Source organism: Pseudorasbora parva, chromosome 9 (genome assembly GCF_024679245.1).
Source record: "Pseudorasbora parva isolate DD20220531a chromosome 9, ASM2467924v1, whole genome shotgun sequence".
NCBI classification, from domain to species: domain Eukaryota; kingdom Metazoa; phylum Chordata; class Actinopteri; order Cypriniformes; family Gobionidae; genus Pseudorasbora; species Pseudorasbora parva.
The window spans coordinates 32,309,145-32,327,858 of record NC_090180.1 but is presented as its reverse complement, the minus strand read 5'-3'; the positions used below and the strand labels follow the sequence as shown (position 1 = coordinate 32,327,858).

General features: G+C 38.7%; 1 protein-coding gene across 11 annotated transcripts in view; it reads left to right on the top strand.

The window, feature by feature from the left end:
• The window catches only part of LOC137088889 (adhesion G protein-coupled receptor L2-like), a 161,441-nt gene that overhangs the window by 115,322 nt on the left and 27,405 nt on the right, over positions 1–18,714 (top strand). For all 11 annotated transcript variants that reach the window (XM_067452259.1, XM_067452263.1, XM_067452264.1 and 8 more), the window contains 6 exons: positions 2,821–2,943; positions 3,830–4,035; positions 5,232–5,408; positions 11,835–12,044; positions 13,961–14,181; positions 14,510–14,576. In XM_067452259.1, the coding sequence (XP_067308360.1) occupies positions 2,821–2,943; positions 3,830–4,035; positions 5,232–5,408; positions 11,835–12,044; positions 13,961–14,181; positions 14,510–14,576 (1,004 nt within the window). The remainder of the gene's footprint in view (positions 1–2,820; positions 2,944–3,829; positions 4,036–5,231; positions 5,409–11,834; positions 12,045–13,960; positions 14,182–14,509; positions 14,577–18,714) is intronic.

Sequence of the window (18,714 nt, the reverse complement as noted above, 5' to 3'; positions counted from 1 at the left end):
TCATATTGAGCTGCTTATGTGATGCAAACGTAAAAATGTCGTCATTTACAAACTAATGCACAAGTCTTTTAAGGTCATAGCATAGTATTATTCAAGGAACCATGCAAAAATGACCCTTTAATCATAACTTGTGTTAAAAGTAGAGCTGCACGATCAGTAAAAGATGGTGATCTCAATCCTAAATGTCAATGATTTGTCTGTTACTATTAAACCTTTGACACAGTGATTCAGATTTGCGCTTTGATCCAGAGAAAGCTGTTGCCTTGTATATAGCTATGAAACCGCTTCACTAACAGTCTTTTCAACCACACAGTATCATTATTTCTCTTATTCTCATTCAGATTATCTAATGAGTACTGGGATAAAAGTTTATAGTTCGGATATAAACACTGATGCATATGGAAGTGATCAAAATAGGGAAAATCACCTTTAGAAAGAAACTTGACGCTTCAAATAAAGATTTTATCATTGCAAGTGATTAAAAAAACAAAAAATCATATTTTATTGAATCATTCATTCAAGAGATTTGTTCAAAAACACTGATTCATCCAGTCATGAAAAAAGTGAAGTCTTTGAGTGAGTCATTGAATCATTCATTCGTTAATAAAGACTGCAGAAATTAACACTTTGTCAGAGCCTCTAATAAATTACACGTTATTTTGTTTTGTTGTCTTCAGAATCGTGGAAGAATCATAATCTCAGTTTTAAACAAAAATAAATTGTGATTTAGCCAGAATTGAGCAACTCTAGTTAAAATGAATAAAAGTTGTTGCTGTTTTACTGGCTCCAGGGCTCTTTTCAGATGGAAACTGCAGTGATTTTTATGTTTAGATACATGTTTGGAGTTTCGTAGTGTGGATAGAGGTGTTTCCACTGAGCCCGTGTTGGCTTATATACATTCAGAAAGTGTTTTGGTTTTGTGGAATTGCACCAACAGCCACAAATCAGGTGACTACATCTACACAGAAAATGGAGAGGCCACAGAGCATTTGACCACTGGATTTACACAAATGATTAAATTTTCAAGGAGACGCATGGCAAAAACATTACTGTGCTGTAAAACTCTACATTTCTCATCAACCGTAAATATTTAATACATATTATTTGATTAATTATTAGCTTTTCATCAACTCTCGAACCCACTGCAGTTCTTTAACGAACCCCAGTTTGGAAAAGCCTGAGTAATGTTTAATGCAGTTCATATTGTTAATAAAACAGAAGTAATGTATTTTAATTCTCTTTGTACTTTTATATCAGAATGGTACAAAATAATCCTATTCAAATCTTGTATAAAATAGTTCAAAATGTAGTCAAAAGTAAACTAAAATACTTTTTGTCATTCTAAGGTTTTATTTAGTACTGTGCAAAAGTCTCAGGCATGTTAGATTGTTCACCAAATTGACAATGGGACTATGTCAGTAATTAATATCACTTTATTTCCAAACATTCCTTTTGCCATTAATTGTAATAATAATTGTATGCGTGAGGAATCCGACAAGAGACGATCTGGTTTCCACATAGAGATCTGTTTTCACCATTATTGAGTCTGTCTGGGAATATATGAAGAGACAGAAAAAACACAGACTAGATCCATAAGAACTGTGGCAGCATCTTCAAGGCTTTTAGAGAAATATACACTAGATTGCCAAAGGTATTGGGGACACCCCTCCAAATCACTGAATGTTCCAATCACTTCCATGTCCACAGGTGTTTAAAACCAAGCATCTAGGCATGCAGACTGCTTCTGCAAACATTTGTGAATGAATGGGTCGCTCTCAGGAGCTCAGTGTATTCAAGTGTGGCACCGTGATAGGTTGCCACCTGTGCAATAAGTCCTGAACAACATCAAGGGCAAAATGGGTCTTCTTTAAATGTTAAAATCATCATCAGAGTGATTACAAAAGTGGTAAGGTCCGCAGACAAATCAGACATGTCACCGAGCTATTATCTCGAGTGCGTGTGGATATTGTTCTGTTTGCAATGCTCCATGAATGCATTCATCACTGGAGAAGTGCTGAAACCAAATAGGTTTAGTTCCGGTCTCAGCATGTGCGGCCTTCAACCATTCACATAGTATGAATCCAAGCCAAGCCCTGCCAGTGGAATTTATTAGTAATGTGATCTCATTCATACATACAAGTCAGCTTTGTGCACTCATCTGTCATTTCATTTCACTGCACAGGTCTCTGGGTTACGGCATTTTCCCCTTTTAAAACTTTGCTCACTGCCTTGATTTTCACCTCAGGCTGGTTTGTGTACCTGTTTTTTTGGTGGTGTTGTGTTAAACGAGGTCTGTCAAACCATAGCTGTCAGATCTCTTGCTTTCACACATATGGGAAATCAATGTCAGAAATCAAAACAACACTCAGAGTGGTGGCTGTAAAAAAGGATGTCATCTTTCAGTTAAAGATGCCAATTTTATTAGAAGGTAATGAATAGGGTTTTGTCCCCCTTAAAATTAGGCACACGTTAAGTTAACAGCATTTTTTTGTTAAAGTGAAAACAGCTTCTTACATTACAGTGCACACCTTATTATTCTCTACCTCTCATTTGAAAATTATATGATGCGGCAGCTTTGCAGAGAATTGATTGGCTGTGGCCTGAGCGGCAATAGGAAACCTTGAAACACAGCTGTATTGCTTTCTTCTCAATTCAGTCCCTTTTACGTGCACAATGTCTTGATTTAATTAAATGACCTCACATAGACTTAATGGAGCAGAGAAACAGTCCTTAATTTCCATCTGACTGAAGAATGCGAGAACTTCCCGGGGAGTTTATGCAATTGCAGTTGTTTTCAATCTGATTTCTTTCTTCATTCAGTGCTGGACGTTTATGTGTTGAGCACCGACGGCCAAATTCAGGACTTCAGGTTTCCACAGACCAGCAAAAGAGGAGCCACAATTCAACTCTCAGCGAACATGGTCAAGATGAACAGTAAAAACGGTAAATAAATCCAAGGTTATGGTCATTTGAAATACTTGAATGAAGAACTTCAGATGCTTATGGGTCCTGCACACTGTGCGATTTTTCAAAATCCTTTGCGAATGTTCCTTGTCGGACTGTATGAACATGATCCCCGCTGTCAGATCTCAGTTGACATTAATGTCAGACTGTACGATAGTCAAGGCGTGCTAAAAACAGACGCACGCAAGAAAACTCATCTGGAGTTTTTATATCATCAATGAATGAAGCGTTCGGTGAAAGTGAGCTGCATTACACGCAGGACTGAAATGGTGGCTACAAAGAAATCTCTAGCTCTCGTTTTGGTCATAGTTTGTCTTGAAAAACCGAGATATTTGACGCTCTTTGTAGGAGAAGTCACACTGCAGGATTGTGTGTCAAATCTTCTGACACTGCCAGAATTTCGTCTGAGGTAAAATTTAAACGCAGCGGTCATTAATCGGCTGCCGGTGAACATGTCAAACTAATGATCAAAGATGTCAGATTTTAGCCTAGGATCAGAGAAATCTTTTAGGATTTGCAAAATGTGTCTCAGACGGCCAAATCATGGGCAAAATCACACAGTGTGCACCCGGCTTTCGTTAATGTCCTGATCTGTAGGATGTAATGAAGGCCATAAAGTACCACACTGCAAGCTACTCTTATACACACTTTACATGCATCCATGTCTTCTTTGCATGCTTGTTAGATCTACTATCTTTGATCTGAACATTCAAAATAATAAACAAAATCTCCTAGTACTTTTATTTAAAAGGAAAAATGAAACCCAAAAGCCATTTTACCCAAGTTGTTTGAGTTGTGTTTGTTTGCCAATCACAATGCAGCAAGCAATAACGTAGCATCTTCTCTCATCATTCATTTACTCAAGGTATTGCCAAGCTGGTTTTTGTCCTTTATAAGCACTTGGGGCATTATCTCAGTACGGAGAACGCCACGGTGAGACTGATGAGTGAGGGCGGAGTCAGAAACCACACCCTGACAGTCAACTCCCACATCCTCTCCGCCTCCATCAACAAAGAATCCAGCCGCGTGTTCGTGTCGGAACCTGTCATCTTCACGCTGGAGCATTTGGATGTAAGAACTCAGATGAAGTTTTATAAGTGTTTTATTTTGCCTATTTGTGTTCATCGGAGTGTAAAAAGAAGAAAGATTTAAAAACCGTTCATGTAACTGGAATGTCTTATTGATGTAATTTAAGTTACAGACCATGTTATTTTGAATGGGCAAGTCATTTGTGCCTTTTGATTCTAGAGTTAAGCCTCGAAAAACATTCTTAACTCTTCCCCCGCCATTGACAATGTCAACAAGTTTTTCTAGCCTAAAAATTCTAGCCGCACCCTAGTCGCAGCAAATCTAATTTGCAGAAGTAGCAACTTACGAGCTGGAAAAAACAAACTCTGGTCAGGCCAATCACATTGTGTATGGAGTCAGTGGGCGGGCTTAACATAATGAAGGCAGAATTGCCGCGGTTCCACATGCTATTTGAAGTAAAGAAGCTGACGAACTGCGGTCTTTCGAATTGGCTTTGGCCGCGACTCTTGAACATCTTCACCGTTTTATCGTTGCTCTGGTTGGTTGTAGCGCTATTCTATTGCGCACAGAGGGACTTTGAAAGACAACTGTTTATTTATCCCCGCCCCCCGAATTGAGCCCTTCCAATTTCCAGACCCAACATCTTTATGTGGGTCTGGCTTGTCAGGCTAGAGTTTTTCCGCCGATCGGTGTTTTCACTGTTATACGGTAGGAGGCGCTGTTACTCATCGTCTGAAAGAGTGCAGCATCTCTGGATCCAAAAATAAGTGAAAAAAGTGATCTGTGTAAACCAGAAGGAGCAGATAGAAGCATTGCTTACCCACATGTAATCTATCGCAATCATCCAACATTAAGCGGCATATCAATCAAAACTTCCCTAATGTTACTGAATGAAATGAAGAGGAAACAGCTGTAAAGCTTTAAGGGTGTTGATGGACTCGGTCTAATCCATCTGTGTTTTGATCATCATTTGGATCGTCCTGAATCCCATCCGGATAAAGTCTATGACAAAACTTTATTTTCTCAGTTTTGAACTTTCCTGGGTCTATGAAAATCTGTTGGTGCTGACTGGCAACTTAAAAATAAAACACTGGCTGGGAAAGAGTTAATAGAGATTGTTGATCAATGAAAATGTACTGTTTGAGTATAAAACATTGTGGCTTTGTTATCAAGAGGTTCAAATCTCAAAACCTTGCAGATGTCAATTAAATAAAATTACATTTTTCTTTATTTATTAGACTGAGAACTACTTCAACCCAAACTGCTCGTTTTGGAACTATTCAGAGCGGAGCATGGTAGGATACTGGTCAACACAAGGCTGTAAACTCCTGGCCACAAACAAGACTCACACCACCTGCTCCTGCAGTCACCTGACTAACTTTGCAATCCTGATGGCCCACCGAGATGCACATGCGGTGAGTATCAGTTGGTCCCAGCTTGCCCTGTGGCAAGACATCCGGTAGATGAAAATCAACATGTAGTTCAGCTATGTACAGTCACCAGTGATTCCTCTATGCCCATTTTCTGCTTTCCCCATGATTTTTATATAACCCTGATACTGTATATATTGAGTCTGTTGAGTTTCCTTATCTCTACTACAGAACAAATGAATATAATGATGCAATTTTTTAATAATAATATAATTCTTAGTCTACTATAAATGAAGCTCTTGTGTTGCTATTAGGTTTCTGAGAACAATGCAGTTATGTCAGTATGACATGACAGCGGTAGCTGTTGTCTGATAACACCAAACACTATGATTTGAAAGTGTAGAAATCGTTTAAGCTGTAATGAATGTGGAAATTTGTGTTGCAACTGCTTGCAGAGTCTAGGTCCATGAAGTTCCTCACCACTGCAACTGCAGCTTAAATCACATCTATGGAAGTGCATTAATGACAAAAATCTTGTATACGGTAATCAAAACCAGTGTTGTGGAGGTGAATTTATAAAGCAAAATATTAAGTGATAAACAAACAGTTATTGAACTGATAAAAACTTTAACGTAAATATTTACTTCTTAAAGACAAGCTTTGTCATAAAATAATTGGTTTCAGCCCCCAGAAATGCAAGTTGCCAGTAAGTTGTTTATGGTTCAGGTCAGTTGTGTTGAAGAAATACAACATTGAAATTTAATTTTTCATTGAATAATAAGTATTTTTATAACCCTTTGCTACCGTTGTTCCATGACACTATCATTAATCAAATTGAAAATATACCACTATATTACAAATTGCAGAAATATGTGTGTGGTAAATGTTTTTCTTTTTTTAATGATAAAATGGTATGCATAATCCCATTATAGCAGTAAAATACTTTCTGCCTGTTTATAAACATATTGCATAGATTGTTTTGTCATGTTAAATCATGAGTCTTAAAAAAGGATTCCCTTCCTAGTAAACAATTTTTCTTTAGACAACATCATGGTCCATACAATAAGCAGTGCTTCTGCAAAACAAACCTTTGTTTAAAGATTGTCAAAGCTGTGCTGTTAGTAGGGTTGAGAAATGGAAATCATGCAAAGTCCTTCTTACATTATTCCCATAGTTTGAACAAATCCAGCTGATAATTCAACCAATACCTGCACTGTAAAAAAAAAATGTATGCAAGAAAATACTGGCAGCAGAGATGCCAGCACTGTAATTCTACGGTATTATACCGAATATATAAAAAAAATTCATGCAGCACATTTCTGTGATTATTTAAATTTGTAATAAACTCTAAAGATGGTGAGGTAAAACCAACCCAATTTGGGTCATTTTGGCAACACATCTCTGGGTCAAAAATTAAATCCAAAATAGGTTGGAAATTAAAATAACACAGGAAATTACTACTATAAAAACACAGGCAACAGTAATAGGCTAATGGAAAGATGAATATTTATTTATAAGCAGGAATACCCAAAATGGAGAAAAATATATTAAAAGCAACATGACCATGTATGTAAGACAAAGTGCAGAAAAGAATACAAACTCAAACTTGGTTATATAAAGTACAGTTAAACGAATTTGCATTTAAAAGTTTAATAAAAAGTAATGTCTAAGAACAAATTTGACCAGTTATTTCGTTCCCCCCCCCCCCCCCCCCCCTGTAACAAACACTAGACAGATAAAACCATCAGGCTGAGTGCCACCCAGAAATACAGTCTGAAAGCCTTAAAATGTGGGAATACATTTTGCATTATTCTGAATCGACAGGATTTTACCCTCTGAGTTTAATGCATTTATAATCACTCACTTATAAGCACTCTCAAGCGCTATTCCGGCTGGTTCAGTTCCAGCTCATCAGTCACTGTTCGAGTGATTTGGATGTGAGAGAAAACACTCCGACCAAAACAGTCAGTTTCAAAATCCTCTCTCATCTGCGCTTCAATTGGCCCTTTGCAAAGACCCACCCTTCTTACTTACTCACACAGTGGAAAATGCATTGCGAATTCGCCGTAATGATTGGTCAGATCGCCTGTCAATTAAACTCCCGACAAAGGGTGAATTCGTTTTCTTCTATTTTTCACATATATTCCTGTCATTAGCGTCAAGAACACGGATAAGCGAAGACTTACTGCTGTGAAACACCCGTTCGGCGCCATTGTGCTATTGCTTCAAAAATGCACCAGCACACAATGCATTGCGTACTTCAGGACAAAACCGCAATACATAAATACAGTAGATTAGTGTTATACATGGGCTGTAAATTAGCAGCAGTTGCTTACCGTGCAAATTATTGCCCAGAATGCATTGTTTTCTACAGTGCATTAATGTTGGAAAACAGTGTTATTGTCATAATTTGGTCGTTTTTTACAGCTGTGTACAGTGCTGGAGTAACCAATTAAAAGCCTGTGGATGCTGGTCTGATGTAAACCTTTACATGCAAGTGAAACAAATAAGGGAGTATATATTCCCTGGCATCAAGCACATCAACAATACTGCTCGCCCAAAACCGACAGGGTAGCAGCTCAAATTGGAGGAACCAAGGTTTTAGCTCCCCTGACTTTATAGCCAATTACCTTGTGCAAACTCAACCTTTTACAGGTCAGTGAGCTGGACTGTTTGATTAGCTCACACATGAGGAAATGGCTTGGATGACCAAAATTGTCTCAGCATGATGGGGCTGTATGAAAACAGGGTCATTTGACTCCCAATTACTAGCCTTACAGAGGAAAACAAATGTGATAAAGTTAAGGATATTGTTGTGGGAGAGCCCACTCCAATCAGAATGTTTGGAAATGCAATCCAGCATTAGCAGTCTTTGACACAAAATCAGCCCTTTTCACTTGGACACTGTTGGCCAGGTATAACATGGAAGAATGGGTTTTAGGCTTGGAACAAACAAGCCTACCAGGCTAAAGACAACTCCAGCTGAGCGCCCACAACTTACGTTGGAGGATAGCTGTCATCAAGAAGTGACTAGGATCGCTAAAGCTGTATCTCAAGCCAAGCAAGACTGCTGGATGAGATGGGAGGACAGTAAGGAGAGGATAATTGCCTAGATAGACTTGTGGAATTTTACGGATAAGATAGAACTATGGTGGAAAATAGAATGAGTTTAGCTGACGCCCAGCAGACAAACAGTAAAGGCATTCTTGGAGGCCACCAAGCACGAAGCAGTCATTGGCTATGTCTGAAAAAGGAGGGACAACACAAGGCCCAACATCTGAGCACTCTAAGAGACCAAAAAGTGGCTTGGGTACATGCAGCCAAGCTTGATGAGCCCACTGCTTGTTTCTAGATGGCTCCTCTCGGTGTTGATCTTTGTGTCATGGCAGTGGTGTATTTGGAGTAGTCATTAGCAATGGCTGAAAAGGAAAGATGAAACTGGGTCCAATAACTGAGCACATCAGGAGACCAAGAAGTGGCTAGGGGACATACATACGGACTGTACGAGCCCATTGCTTGTTAAACTAGATGGTGTCTCTCAGTGTTAAACTTTGTCATGGCAGTAGTGCACTCTGAGAAACTACTAAAGATAAAGAGAGGCTAGCAAATTGCTGTGGGACACACACCTGAGCCTGTTTTGGGTCTGCCTCAGCAGAGTTTGAGAACACCCAAGGACACTGATGTACTCAACTAAAGATGTGTCTCGATAAATTAACCTTCTGCCTAGAAGCAGAACATAATTTGAATAGAATGCTGATCCACAGGGATTGTATCACCTAGGCTACAAAAAACACATAACTTTTGCTACAGATATGCCTGGCGTCTACACTACTCCGGAATGTTCAACCCTGGAAAACTGAAACTTTTGGAAACGCTGCATGCCCCGTTTTAGTTTGAAAACTCTGGTCTTGCATTTCAGTGTAGACAGGCCATATGGAGACTTTTGAAAACAAAGGTGTGGCTGCCCACATTCTCTCCCTGATTGGGTCTTCTGGATCATTGCGGATATTTCCCTGAATCCTCAGGCCCCTGTCATATGACCATTACGCTTCCATTATTGAGAGACTATAGTGCTTCCATTACGCTTTCTCTGAAACAGACCAGCCTCGACTTCTGTTTAAACAATAACATGTAGATGAACCTGCATGTTTTTCTGACATTGTTGTCCTCCTTAGCAGCCATTGTGCAGTTAAACTCTGCATTTTATAGTACTGCAGCTGCCTACATACGCAAGAGGCAAGCTATTATTAGAGCAACCGCCAATTTGCACGCGCATGCCCTGTGTGCATGAATGGTCATGTGACATGCATTTTTGGTTGTGTAGTGTGGATGGAGATCTTTTCTGAAACACTGGTATGGGCCACAACTGTTTTCATTTTGAAGTGCTGTGTTAAAACGAAAGCACACTAGTTTGGACACAGCCCTAGTCTTACTAACGAATTAAAATATGTGTCAATTAAACATTGAAATTGAATGAGCTCACTTTTTTTATCATAGTTTAAAGGTGCCCTAGAATGAGTTGAAACAATATGTTAAATTGTTCTCTGATATCTACATAGAGGGTATGTGGCTTATTTAAGGGCAAAACTTGTCCAGATACAGTTTTACAGGTCAATTTACAACCCTATAAATTGTCCCTAGGATGTAATGCTCTGTTTTTGCCTTATTTGGAAGAGTTATGAATATTAATGTTGAGCTCTGCTCTGATTGGCTTATTTCAGCCGCTCAAAGCTCACTGCAGTTCAGTTGTTCAGCGAAGCAGCTTGTGAGTCCTGACTGTCCTGACAAAACACTGACCGACTGAATGACACTTTAAGCAGAACATCTCAAATGGAGATTGATAAAATGCAGCCTACTTGTTTATTGGTGTTTTCAGATCACCGGTTGCCAGATTTCAGTAATTCAAATCCCCCAAACAATTTTTTAATACAAAATAATATTAACCATAGTCATTAGACACACTATTTAGTTTTGTATGGTACTTGGAGTTTCCTGTTGTTATCTTGTGTCATCTAGACAATGCTGTCTCTCTAAGAAACTTTCAATTTAATCAGAAATTGTTTAAACAGCTAGTCAATAAGTGGATACATCACTACTTACTGCTTGCAGGAATATAGTTGCCCCTTTCTTCATTTTAAGACACCAAAGCTTGCTTGAAATGGGCCAAACAAACAAACAATTTTGAAATAAATTATTGTGGTATCTAATTATAATAAACCTCAACCATGACTGTTGACATATGAAAAGTCCTCACGTCCCCTGCACTGCCTGAACATGACGTGTGTCATGAGAGTTTTTTGCTATCTTCGAGTGTGTTGTTTACCTGCTGTACTAGTTACCGTCAATTCCGCCTGACAATGAACATGTTTGGACAGATGCAAATGTTGGGGGCGTGCATATAAATGATCCCCAACGTTTGCGTCACCGTTGGGTTTATGTTGAGAAGCACTTTTTTTCTGTGGTGTTTTTGATTCATGAGATTTACAAATGAAGGAGGAGGCAATGGTGTTTGAGACTCACAGAATGTGATGTCCATGTACTGAACTCTTATTATTTTGCTATGGCAAGGTTAATACATTTTTTCATTCTAGGACTCCTTTAATGCAGTGTTAAAGGAAGTGTATGTAAGATTGTGGCCAAAACTGGTACTGCAATCACATTTAAATTACTAGAGCGGTGTATCCCTTCTCCCCATCCCCTCTGATTTGAGGTTGCCATATAGACTGCAGGATCCAGCAGGAACTTTTGTAGCTGCAGCTGTGGGAACTAGAGCAGATCTGGCAACCCAGATGCAGAAACACTACTGACTTCATGATTGGTTGATTAGGTGGAGGGCGGAGCTTCAGGCCAAAACACAACATGTCAACATCAACATCAGTTGAGGGCTGCAACAACAACTTTTAAATGACAATATCCTGGCCGGACTACTGTAGTCAGTGATATAAATATTTGAAATTAATATGATTTCTTAATGTCTAGTGACATATCAGGGCCATTTTAGGATTAATTGAAATACATTTCTTACATACAGTTCCTTTTACATAAACCTGCTGTCAATGTTAAAATGTCTTAGGCTTTTTTTATGCTATGTGTGAACAAAGATGTAAGATGGATTATATATGCACTTACAGATTTGAACGGTCTTATTTAAGACGTCTTCTGTCAAGCAACTCGCTCTCTACCAGGCGTGAGCTTCCATTGTAATCAATGTAACTGTCTCCCCTGGAAGCACTCAATTTTAACAGAGTTTTGTTGCTGATGTGTGAATAGTAGAAATCCATATAAAATATGGAAAGCCATTGCATGTGTGACTAGCAGATGTGGTACCTTTACTGGAAAAGGATCAGTTTTTCTAGTCTCTACACATTCAAAAACAAAAAATCATTTCTCACTCATTATATTCTGACAAGTGAAGCGTTAGAGTTAAGTTGAACATGGCGTAACTGTTAATGCTAATCTTTATTTTTGAAGGGTGAGGGGAGCATTCATGAGCTCCTGCTGACAGTCATCACACGGATGGGCATCGCCGTCTCGCTTGTCTGCCTTGCCATTAGCATTTTCACCTTCTGCTTCTTCCGTGGCCTGCAGAGTGACCGCAACACCATCCACAAGAACCTCTGCATCAACCTCTTTATTGCAGAGCTTCTCTTTCTTGTGGGCATCAACATGACCGAACCTCCGGTGGGTATACTTCCTAAATCATAATATTGAAACGTTTTCTGTAAAGCTGCTTGTCAAAAAAATAACTGTAATACATGTTTTGGTTGTATATCAGTTTCAACCCTAGTAAGCTGCAACATTTTTAGGCATCATATGCACACCCACAAGAGCCAGCACAACCCGCAGTGACATAATGTGGTTGAGTAGAAAAGGCCTACTGGCAACCAACATTATGGCAACTCGCCAACCTCTAGTTAGTGTGAGCACCTTAAGACCGCATCGCTTGAACTTAACAACATTCCAAAGAAGTTTACATAAAAACTAAAGAAAGTCCTGCACACTATCATGTACTTGCAAAAGTATCAGCAATGCTTTATTTGCTGCAAATATTCTGTATTGTTTCCTACTTCAATGCTACTAATAGTTAAATAGATCTAATGTAGGCCTATATGTGAAAAAATGTAAAGCACTGTTTATTTCATTTTATAACAAAGATAAATGAAAATGAAAAAATAACTAATCTTACATCTCTAGTTGCTGGTGTTTTGTTCAACTAGATGTTTTAGGTTGATATAACTATGTATTGCCAGCAGCCGTATAAACCTGTAGCCTGGTTTCCCACTGAAGCTAAGCAGGGCTGAGCCTGGTCAGTACCTGGATGGGAGACTAGGGCCCCGTCCACACGGAGACGCGTTTCGCTGTATACGTATACATTTTGTACCGTATCAACGTTTCGTCCACACGGATCCGGCGCTTTAGAAGCATGCATCCGATATTTTTCGAAACCGGGTTCCAAAGCGGATAAATCTGAAAACGATCATATTCCGTTTTCGTGTGTACAGCGAATCCGTATATTTTCTGAAACGGTGATGTCATCACACTACGTCCAGTATGGTGAAAGAGGTAAGGGATACAACTACGGGCACTGGGCATACGCACATCAATATCGCGTCATTTAATTAACGTATCTGCATACCTGTAAGGGTATTTTTTGGGTTGGGTAGGTGTAGGCATTAATAAAACACATCTGTTAAGTAGCAAATGTATTTATTGTTATTTTATTGTGAGATTTTGCCTCACCTCCGACCACTGCTATACCCCTGCCTAGCCACAACTCTTCTTCTCCGTTTTTAGTGTATTTCTGTGGCAGAATTACAGCGCCACACAATGGCCTGGCATGCAAACTACATCGTTTTTAGTCCGTTTTTGTAATCTTGTGTGGACGCAGATATTTCTTGAAACGAGGGAAAAAAAAGATCGGATTGGGAAAGCGCTGGCTTCGTGTGGACAGGGCCTAGGTTGCTGCTGGTAGAGGTGTTAGTGAGGCCAGCAGGGGGGCTCACCCTGTGGTGTGTGGGTCCTAACACCCCAGTAATAGTGATGGGGACACTATACTGTAACAAGCACCGTCCTTCGGATGAGACACTAAACCGAGCTCCTGACTCTCTGTGGTCATTAAAAATCCTAAATGTCCTTCAATAAAGAGTAGGGGTGTAACCCTGGCATCCTGGCTAAATTTGCCCTTTGGCCTCTGCTCATCATGGTCCCCTAATCATCCCCATGTTTGGCTTCATCATCCTCTCCACCAATAAATCTGTGTGTGGTGGGCATTCTGGTGCAATATGGCTGCCGTCGCATCATCCAGGTGCACATGCTGCACATTGACGATGGATGAGGAGTTTCCCCCCTCCATGTAAAGCGTATTGAGTGCCTAGAAAAGCTCTCAAGGGTTCGGAACAAAACTTTTTTTTAACAGATTAAAAATGACAGATAGGGACAATAGATATGCAGGAAAATAGCTCTTCAGAAGCAGGATTGGTTACCCCTGTGTAAGAAGTTTGAGCACATTGATTTAACTCGTATTACATTTTTGCTGAATAAAGTTCTTATAGAATCAGCTCTTAAAGATTAATCTCCTCTCATTTCTTTCTGTGCAGATGATTTGCTCTGTGATTGCCGGCGTTCTGCATTTCTTCTTTCTTGCTGCATTTTCCTGGATGTGTTTGGAGGGCGTTCAGTTGTTCCTCATGCTTTCGGAGGTCTTTGAGAGCGAATTCTCTCGACGAAAATACTATTACGCATCTGGCTACCTGTTCCCTTGTGTGGTGGTTGGCATTTCGGCAGCCATCGACTATAAGAGCTATGGGACGAGGAAAGCGTGAGTAATGTTCTTCTTTTGATTATCAAACTATTGCACCGTGTTTCAGGTCTTGTTATTTAAATCCAGATACTGACCTGCATTTGTCTATTATGTCATTAATATTAATCAAACAATCAGTCTTAGTAGAGACTCCAAAACCTGTAATGGATGGGTCAGATAAGGGAAACCATTTATACTATTGATGTGCCCTTAGGAACAGGGTTGGGAAATACTGTTTTGGGGAAGTAATTCTCTCCAATGAAAGTGGTTGTCACTCTTTGTATTGTGTTCATGTTTGTAATCAATTGCTTCTGTGGTGGTTATGTCTCTTTTCCCCTCTTTCCAGCTGTTGGTTGAGGGTTGATAATCATTTCATTTGGAGTTTCATCGGCCCCGTTACGTTCATCATTATGGTAAGTTTTGCACATTTGACATGACTCCCTTTATTTGGTTGTTTAGAGCTTGTATCACAAAGGTTACAGAAACATTGAAATTATTTAGTGATGTAGGACTTCATTTTGGCTAGTAATGAGAGAGATTATTCTGGGTTTTTGTGTTATTTTGAATTGTGAGATATGCATTACAGTGTCTGGTTTCTTGAGATATTGCATAATACCCAACCCTAATGTGTATTCTGTGTTCCCATGCCTTGCTAATACATGCTGTTTTCCTGTAGTTCAGTAAAGTAAGCTTTTTTTCCATTTGTTGATAATTGATGCTGTTTTTTTTGTTTTGATTGGCCAGCAATGTATACTGTCTTCCCATAGGTTAGTCTTCATTCATAGAGCAATATACTATTTACTACTCAAATTCCAGGAGAATGACTCCAGACCTGAAGGTTAAAATGGAATTTAATTTTTTGAAAATGGGAGTAGAGATAAAGGATTGTATGGAGATACAGTGCATTTTGACACAAGTATTCAGACTTAAATACAGCCTCACGTCTTTTTGGAAATTGTACACCTGGATTTGGGGACATTCTAAGGTATACCTTTGGCCCAATCGGATTAAGCGTTCTAGACCATGTTACCCTTAAGGATATCTCTGTATTTTGATGCATTCAGCTTATACCCTGACTCCAGTCCTTGCCTTTGAAAAGCACCATACAACCGTTATCTTTAGTATCCTATATATGTGGTGCTTGTGTAACCAAAGTTCATCCAATCAGAAAGTCTTGTTTCTCATGGTCTGGTAGTCCTTTAGGTGTCTGTCCACTCATTGGATGGTTGTAGTGATGGTTGTCCTTCTGCGAGTTTCTCCAATCTGCACACATGATCTCTGGAACTCAACTGGAATGATCTCTGTGTTCTTGGTCACCTCTCTTACCAAGACCTGTCCCCTGCTTGTTTTGGCTGGGTGGCCATCTCTAGGAAGAGTCCTGGTTGTTCCAAGCTTCTTCCATTTAAAAAAAAGGAGGCCACTGTGCTCTTGGGAACCTTAATGCATATTTTGTGTAGTCTTCCCCTGATCTGTGCCTTGTTTCTCAGCTCTGCTGGCTGTTCCCTTGACCTCATGACTCTGATATGCATTTTCAGCTGTTAGACCTTATATAGACAGGTGTGCAATTATAAATCATTTTCAATCAATTGAATTTGCCACAGGTTAACTCCACTCAAAGTGTAAAAACATGAGCTAAAAAAGGGTCTGAATACTTATGTCAGTGTGATATTCCATTTGTTGTTTTTTAATTAATTTGCAAAGTTATCACATCCGTTATTTGTCTTTGTCATTATGAGGTGTGGAGTGTAGATTGATGTGATGCGAACATTTTCCCAAAGCATTTTACCTTACGGTTGCAATATTACAAATTGACAAAACTAATGGGGGTGTTTTTTTGATTCACTATAACAAAAGGTACTTGCAGCTATGGATATCTAAAGTTGTTACCGTACTGATAAGATTCATGGGCCCCACTTTATATGGCCTTAAGTACTATGTACTTACATCAAAAAATAAGTACAATGTACTTACTGTGTTCAAATTGTATTGCAATACACCTTTGCTGATATTGAGGTAGGATACAGGTAGAGTTAGGGACAGGTGTGGTGGTATGGGGAAGTTTAAGGCTAGGGTTAGGTGTAAGGGAAGTGTCAACTGTGTAATTACTAGGGATGTCACAATACTCAATATAATATTGAACCGTTCGGTACGGCATTCACGGTTCAATACACGCTGATGAATTGCGTTTTTTTATTCAGTTTTGCATTTAAATAATTATTTCAATTTCTCTCCGTTTGAAATATTTCTCTCGGCTTATTTCGGCTCTGTTTGAGTGTGCCTGTGAGTTTACACACTGATATGAGCAAATATCCAATCATATGCACTAAAGTTAGGGGTGTTTACCCGTGTTTTAAAGCCTTGTCGGTTAAACATTTCATTTGCATGCTTATGTTTAGCCGGCAAAGCACGGACAGTTCAATGCATGCACTGTTTTGCATTGAGCGCGCGTCTGTCAAACACACACATTACTGGACAGTCTTACTGTGCTAATACTGTCAAATACACACAAGGTTAACATATAAACACAGTCGAATATGTCTAAAGTGAAAGTAAAATTGCGTGCGTCTAGATATATGAGATGCGAGCAGGTCTTCAATTGACAGCAGCAGCCTACTGAACACGCTGTCCTTAAAGGGACAGTTCACCTCTAAAATTATGTTAATAAAAAACAAAGCAAAAGACCTTTAATACAGTAGCTTTTAATCAATGTTGTATACTGAAGACTATGTAGTTTTAATTGTAGCCTACATTAATTCATTTAAATTCATACTTAAATGCTACTGTACATCTCTGAGCTGCCCCTGTAAATCTTTATAAAAAAAAATTTTTTATAATATACAATACACTGGGAATGTGTACAAGAGTTTTTTAGGTAAAGTTTTAAGTTTAAGTAAGGGTTTTCAAGTCTTTTAAGTAAAATAAAGAAAGATTATTGCAATAAAAACATTTTCTCCTTAACCTTTTTCTGTTCCTGTCGCCTAAGAATAGAAGAGCAAAAAAACCGAACCGAACCGAAAAATCGTGGTTAAAAACCGAGGTTTGTATTAAACCGTGGACTAACTGTATTGTTGCATCTCCAGTAATTACAAATGTAAATACAGAAATTAATTACAGATGCAATTATATGCAGGTTTTTTTTTTTTAAATGTAAGTACAATGTAAAAACATACACAATAAGTGCATTGTATCAAATGAGTAATTATTACAATGTTAGTACATAGTACTTAAGGCCACCTAATATAAACTGGGTCCGATTTATGAAATCACTATGGGGGAAAAAATGTATAGTGTTTTTATTTTTCTTTCCTGCAGATAGATAAAAATCGATAGATAGAAATCCAGGCAATTTTCCAAAAAATAGGTGCTGTGAGTTGTTGTGATACTGAGGTGTGCAGTCAGTGCTGTAAATGCACATACTTTGAATGTGGCTTTTGAAAACAAGAAACTCTCACACTTTATATTATGTGTCCTTGCCTACTGTTCTTATATCCAAAAATGTGTATAATGTATGTATTGTGTTGATGATGCATTGTAAAACACAAGTGCATAGTAGTTTGTGAAAGACCCTAATATAAAGTGTGATCCAAGAAATGTTACGCCTAATGCATCCATGTACCTCATATGTCAGAGAAATCACTTTATATATATATATATATATATATATATATATATATATATATATATATATATATATATATATATATATATATATATATATCATGGGACGCGAGAGTTCTCCTTAATTAAATATAAAGGTCCTAAACTAGGCCTAGTTTAGGACCTTTATATTTAATTAAGAAGAACTCTCGCGTCCCATGAAATACAAATCTATACTATATTTAATTAAGAAGAACTCTCGCGTCCCATGAAATACAAATCTATACTTCAACAGGCTCAGTCAGCTAGCAGAATAACTTGTCCTCTTCAGGTCTCTGAACACGAGCTGGTTTATATTAAACTTGTGCTTGTCAGTCTATTTTGGGGAATGGAAGGGTGAGATGGAGGAGGAGGCTGGGAGGCGCAGAGGAGGGTTGAGGTGGTTCGGCTAGCCTGGCTTGCTCTTGTACCGTGCCTGGCCTGCTGGCTGTCTGGTCAGATCTGTGTCATCACTGCCAGCTGTGTTAAATGCACTCCTTGTGTTTCTCCACTCAACAGCACCATCATCAGTGATCTAAAGACCCCCCCCCCCCCTCTCTCTCTCTCTCTCTCTCTCTCTCTCTCTCTCTCTCTCTCTCTCTCTCTCCATTAACCTTCACGTGTTTCTCCTACCATTAGTAATCTCCTCTTCACCACATCTCTATTCGTATTTTCTGCTAAATTAATAAGTGTAACTTACTGAATGAATAAGGAAATAGGGATAACACTTTTTTACAGTGTCCTTGTTAGATATGTTATATGTGCTAAATTATGCATGTATAAATTACATGCAACTAACCCTCAACCAAATCCTAATCTTGCCCTAACCCTATAGTTTGTACATGTAGTTAATTATTATTACTCAGTGTGTAAATATATAATTACACTGTAACAATGGCACTGTAAAATAAAGTG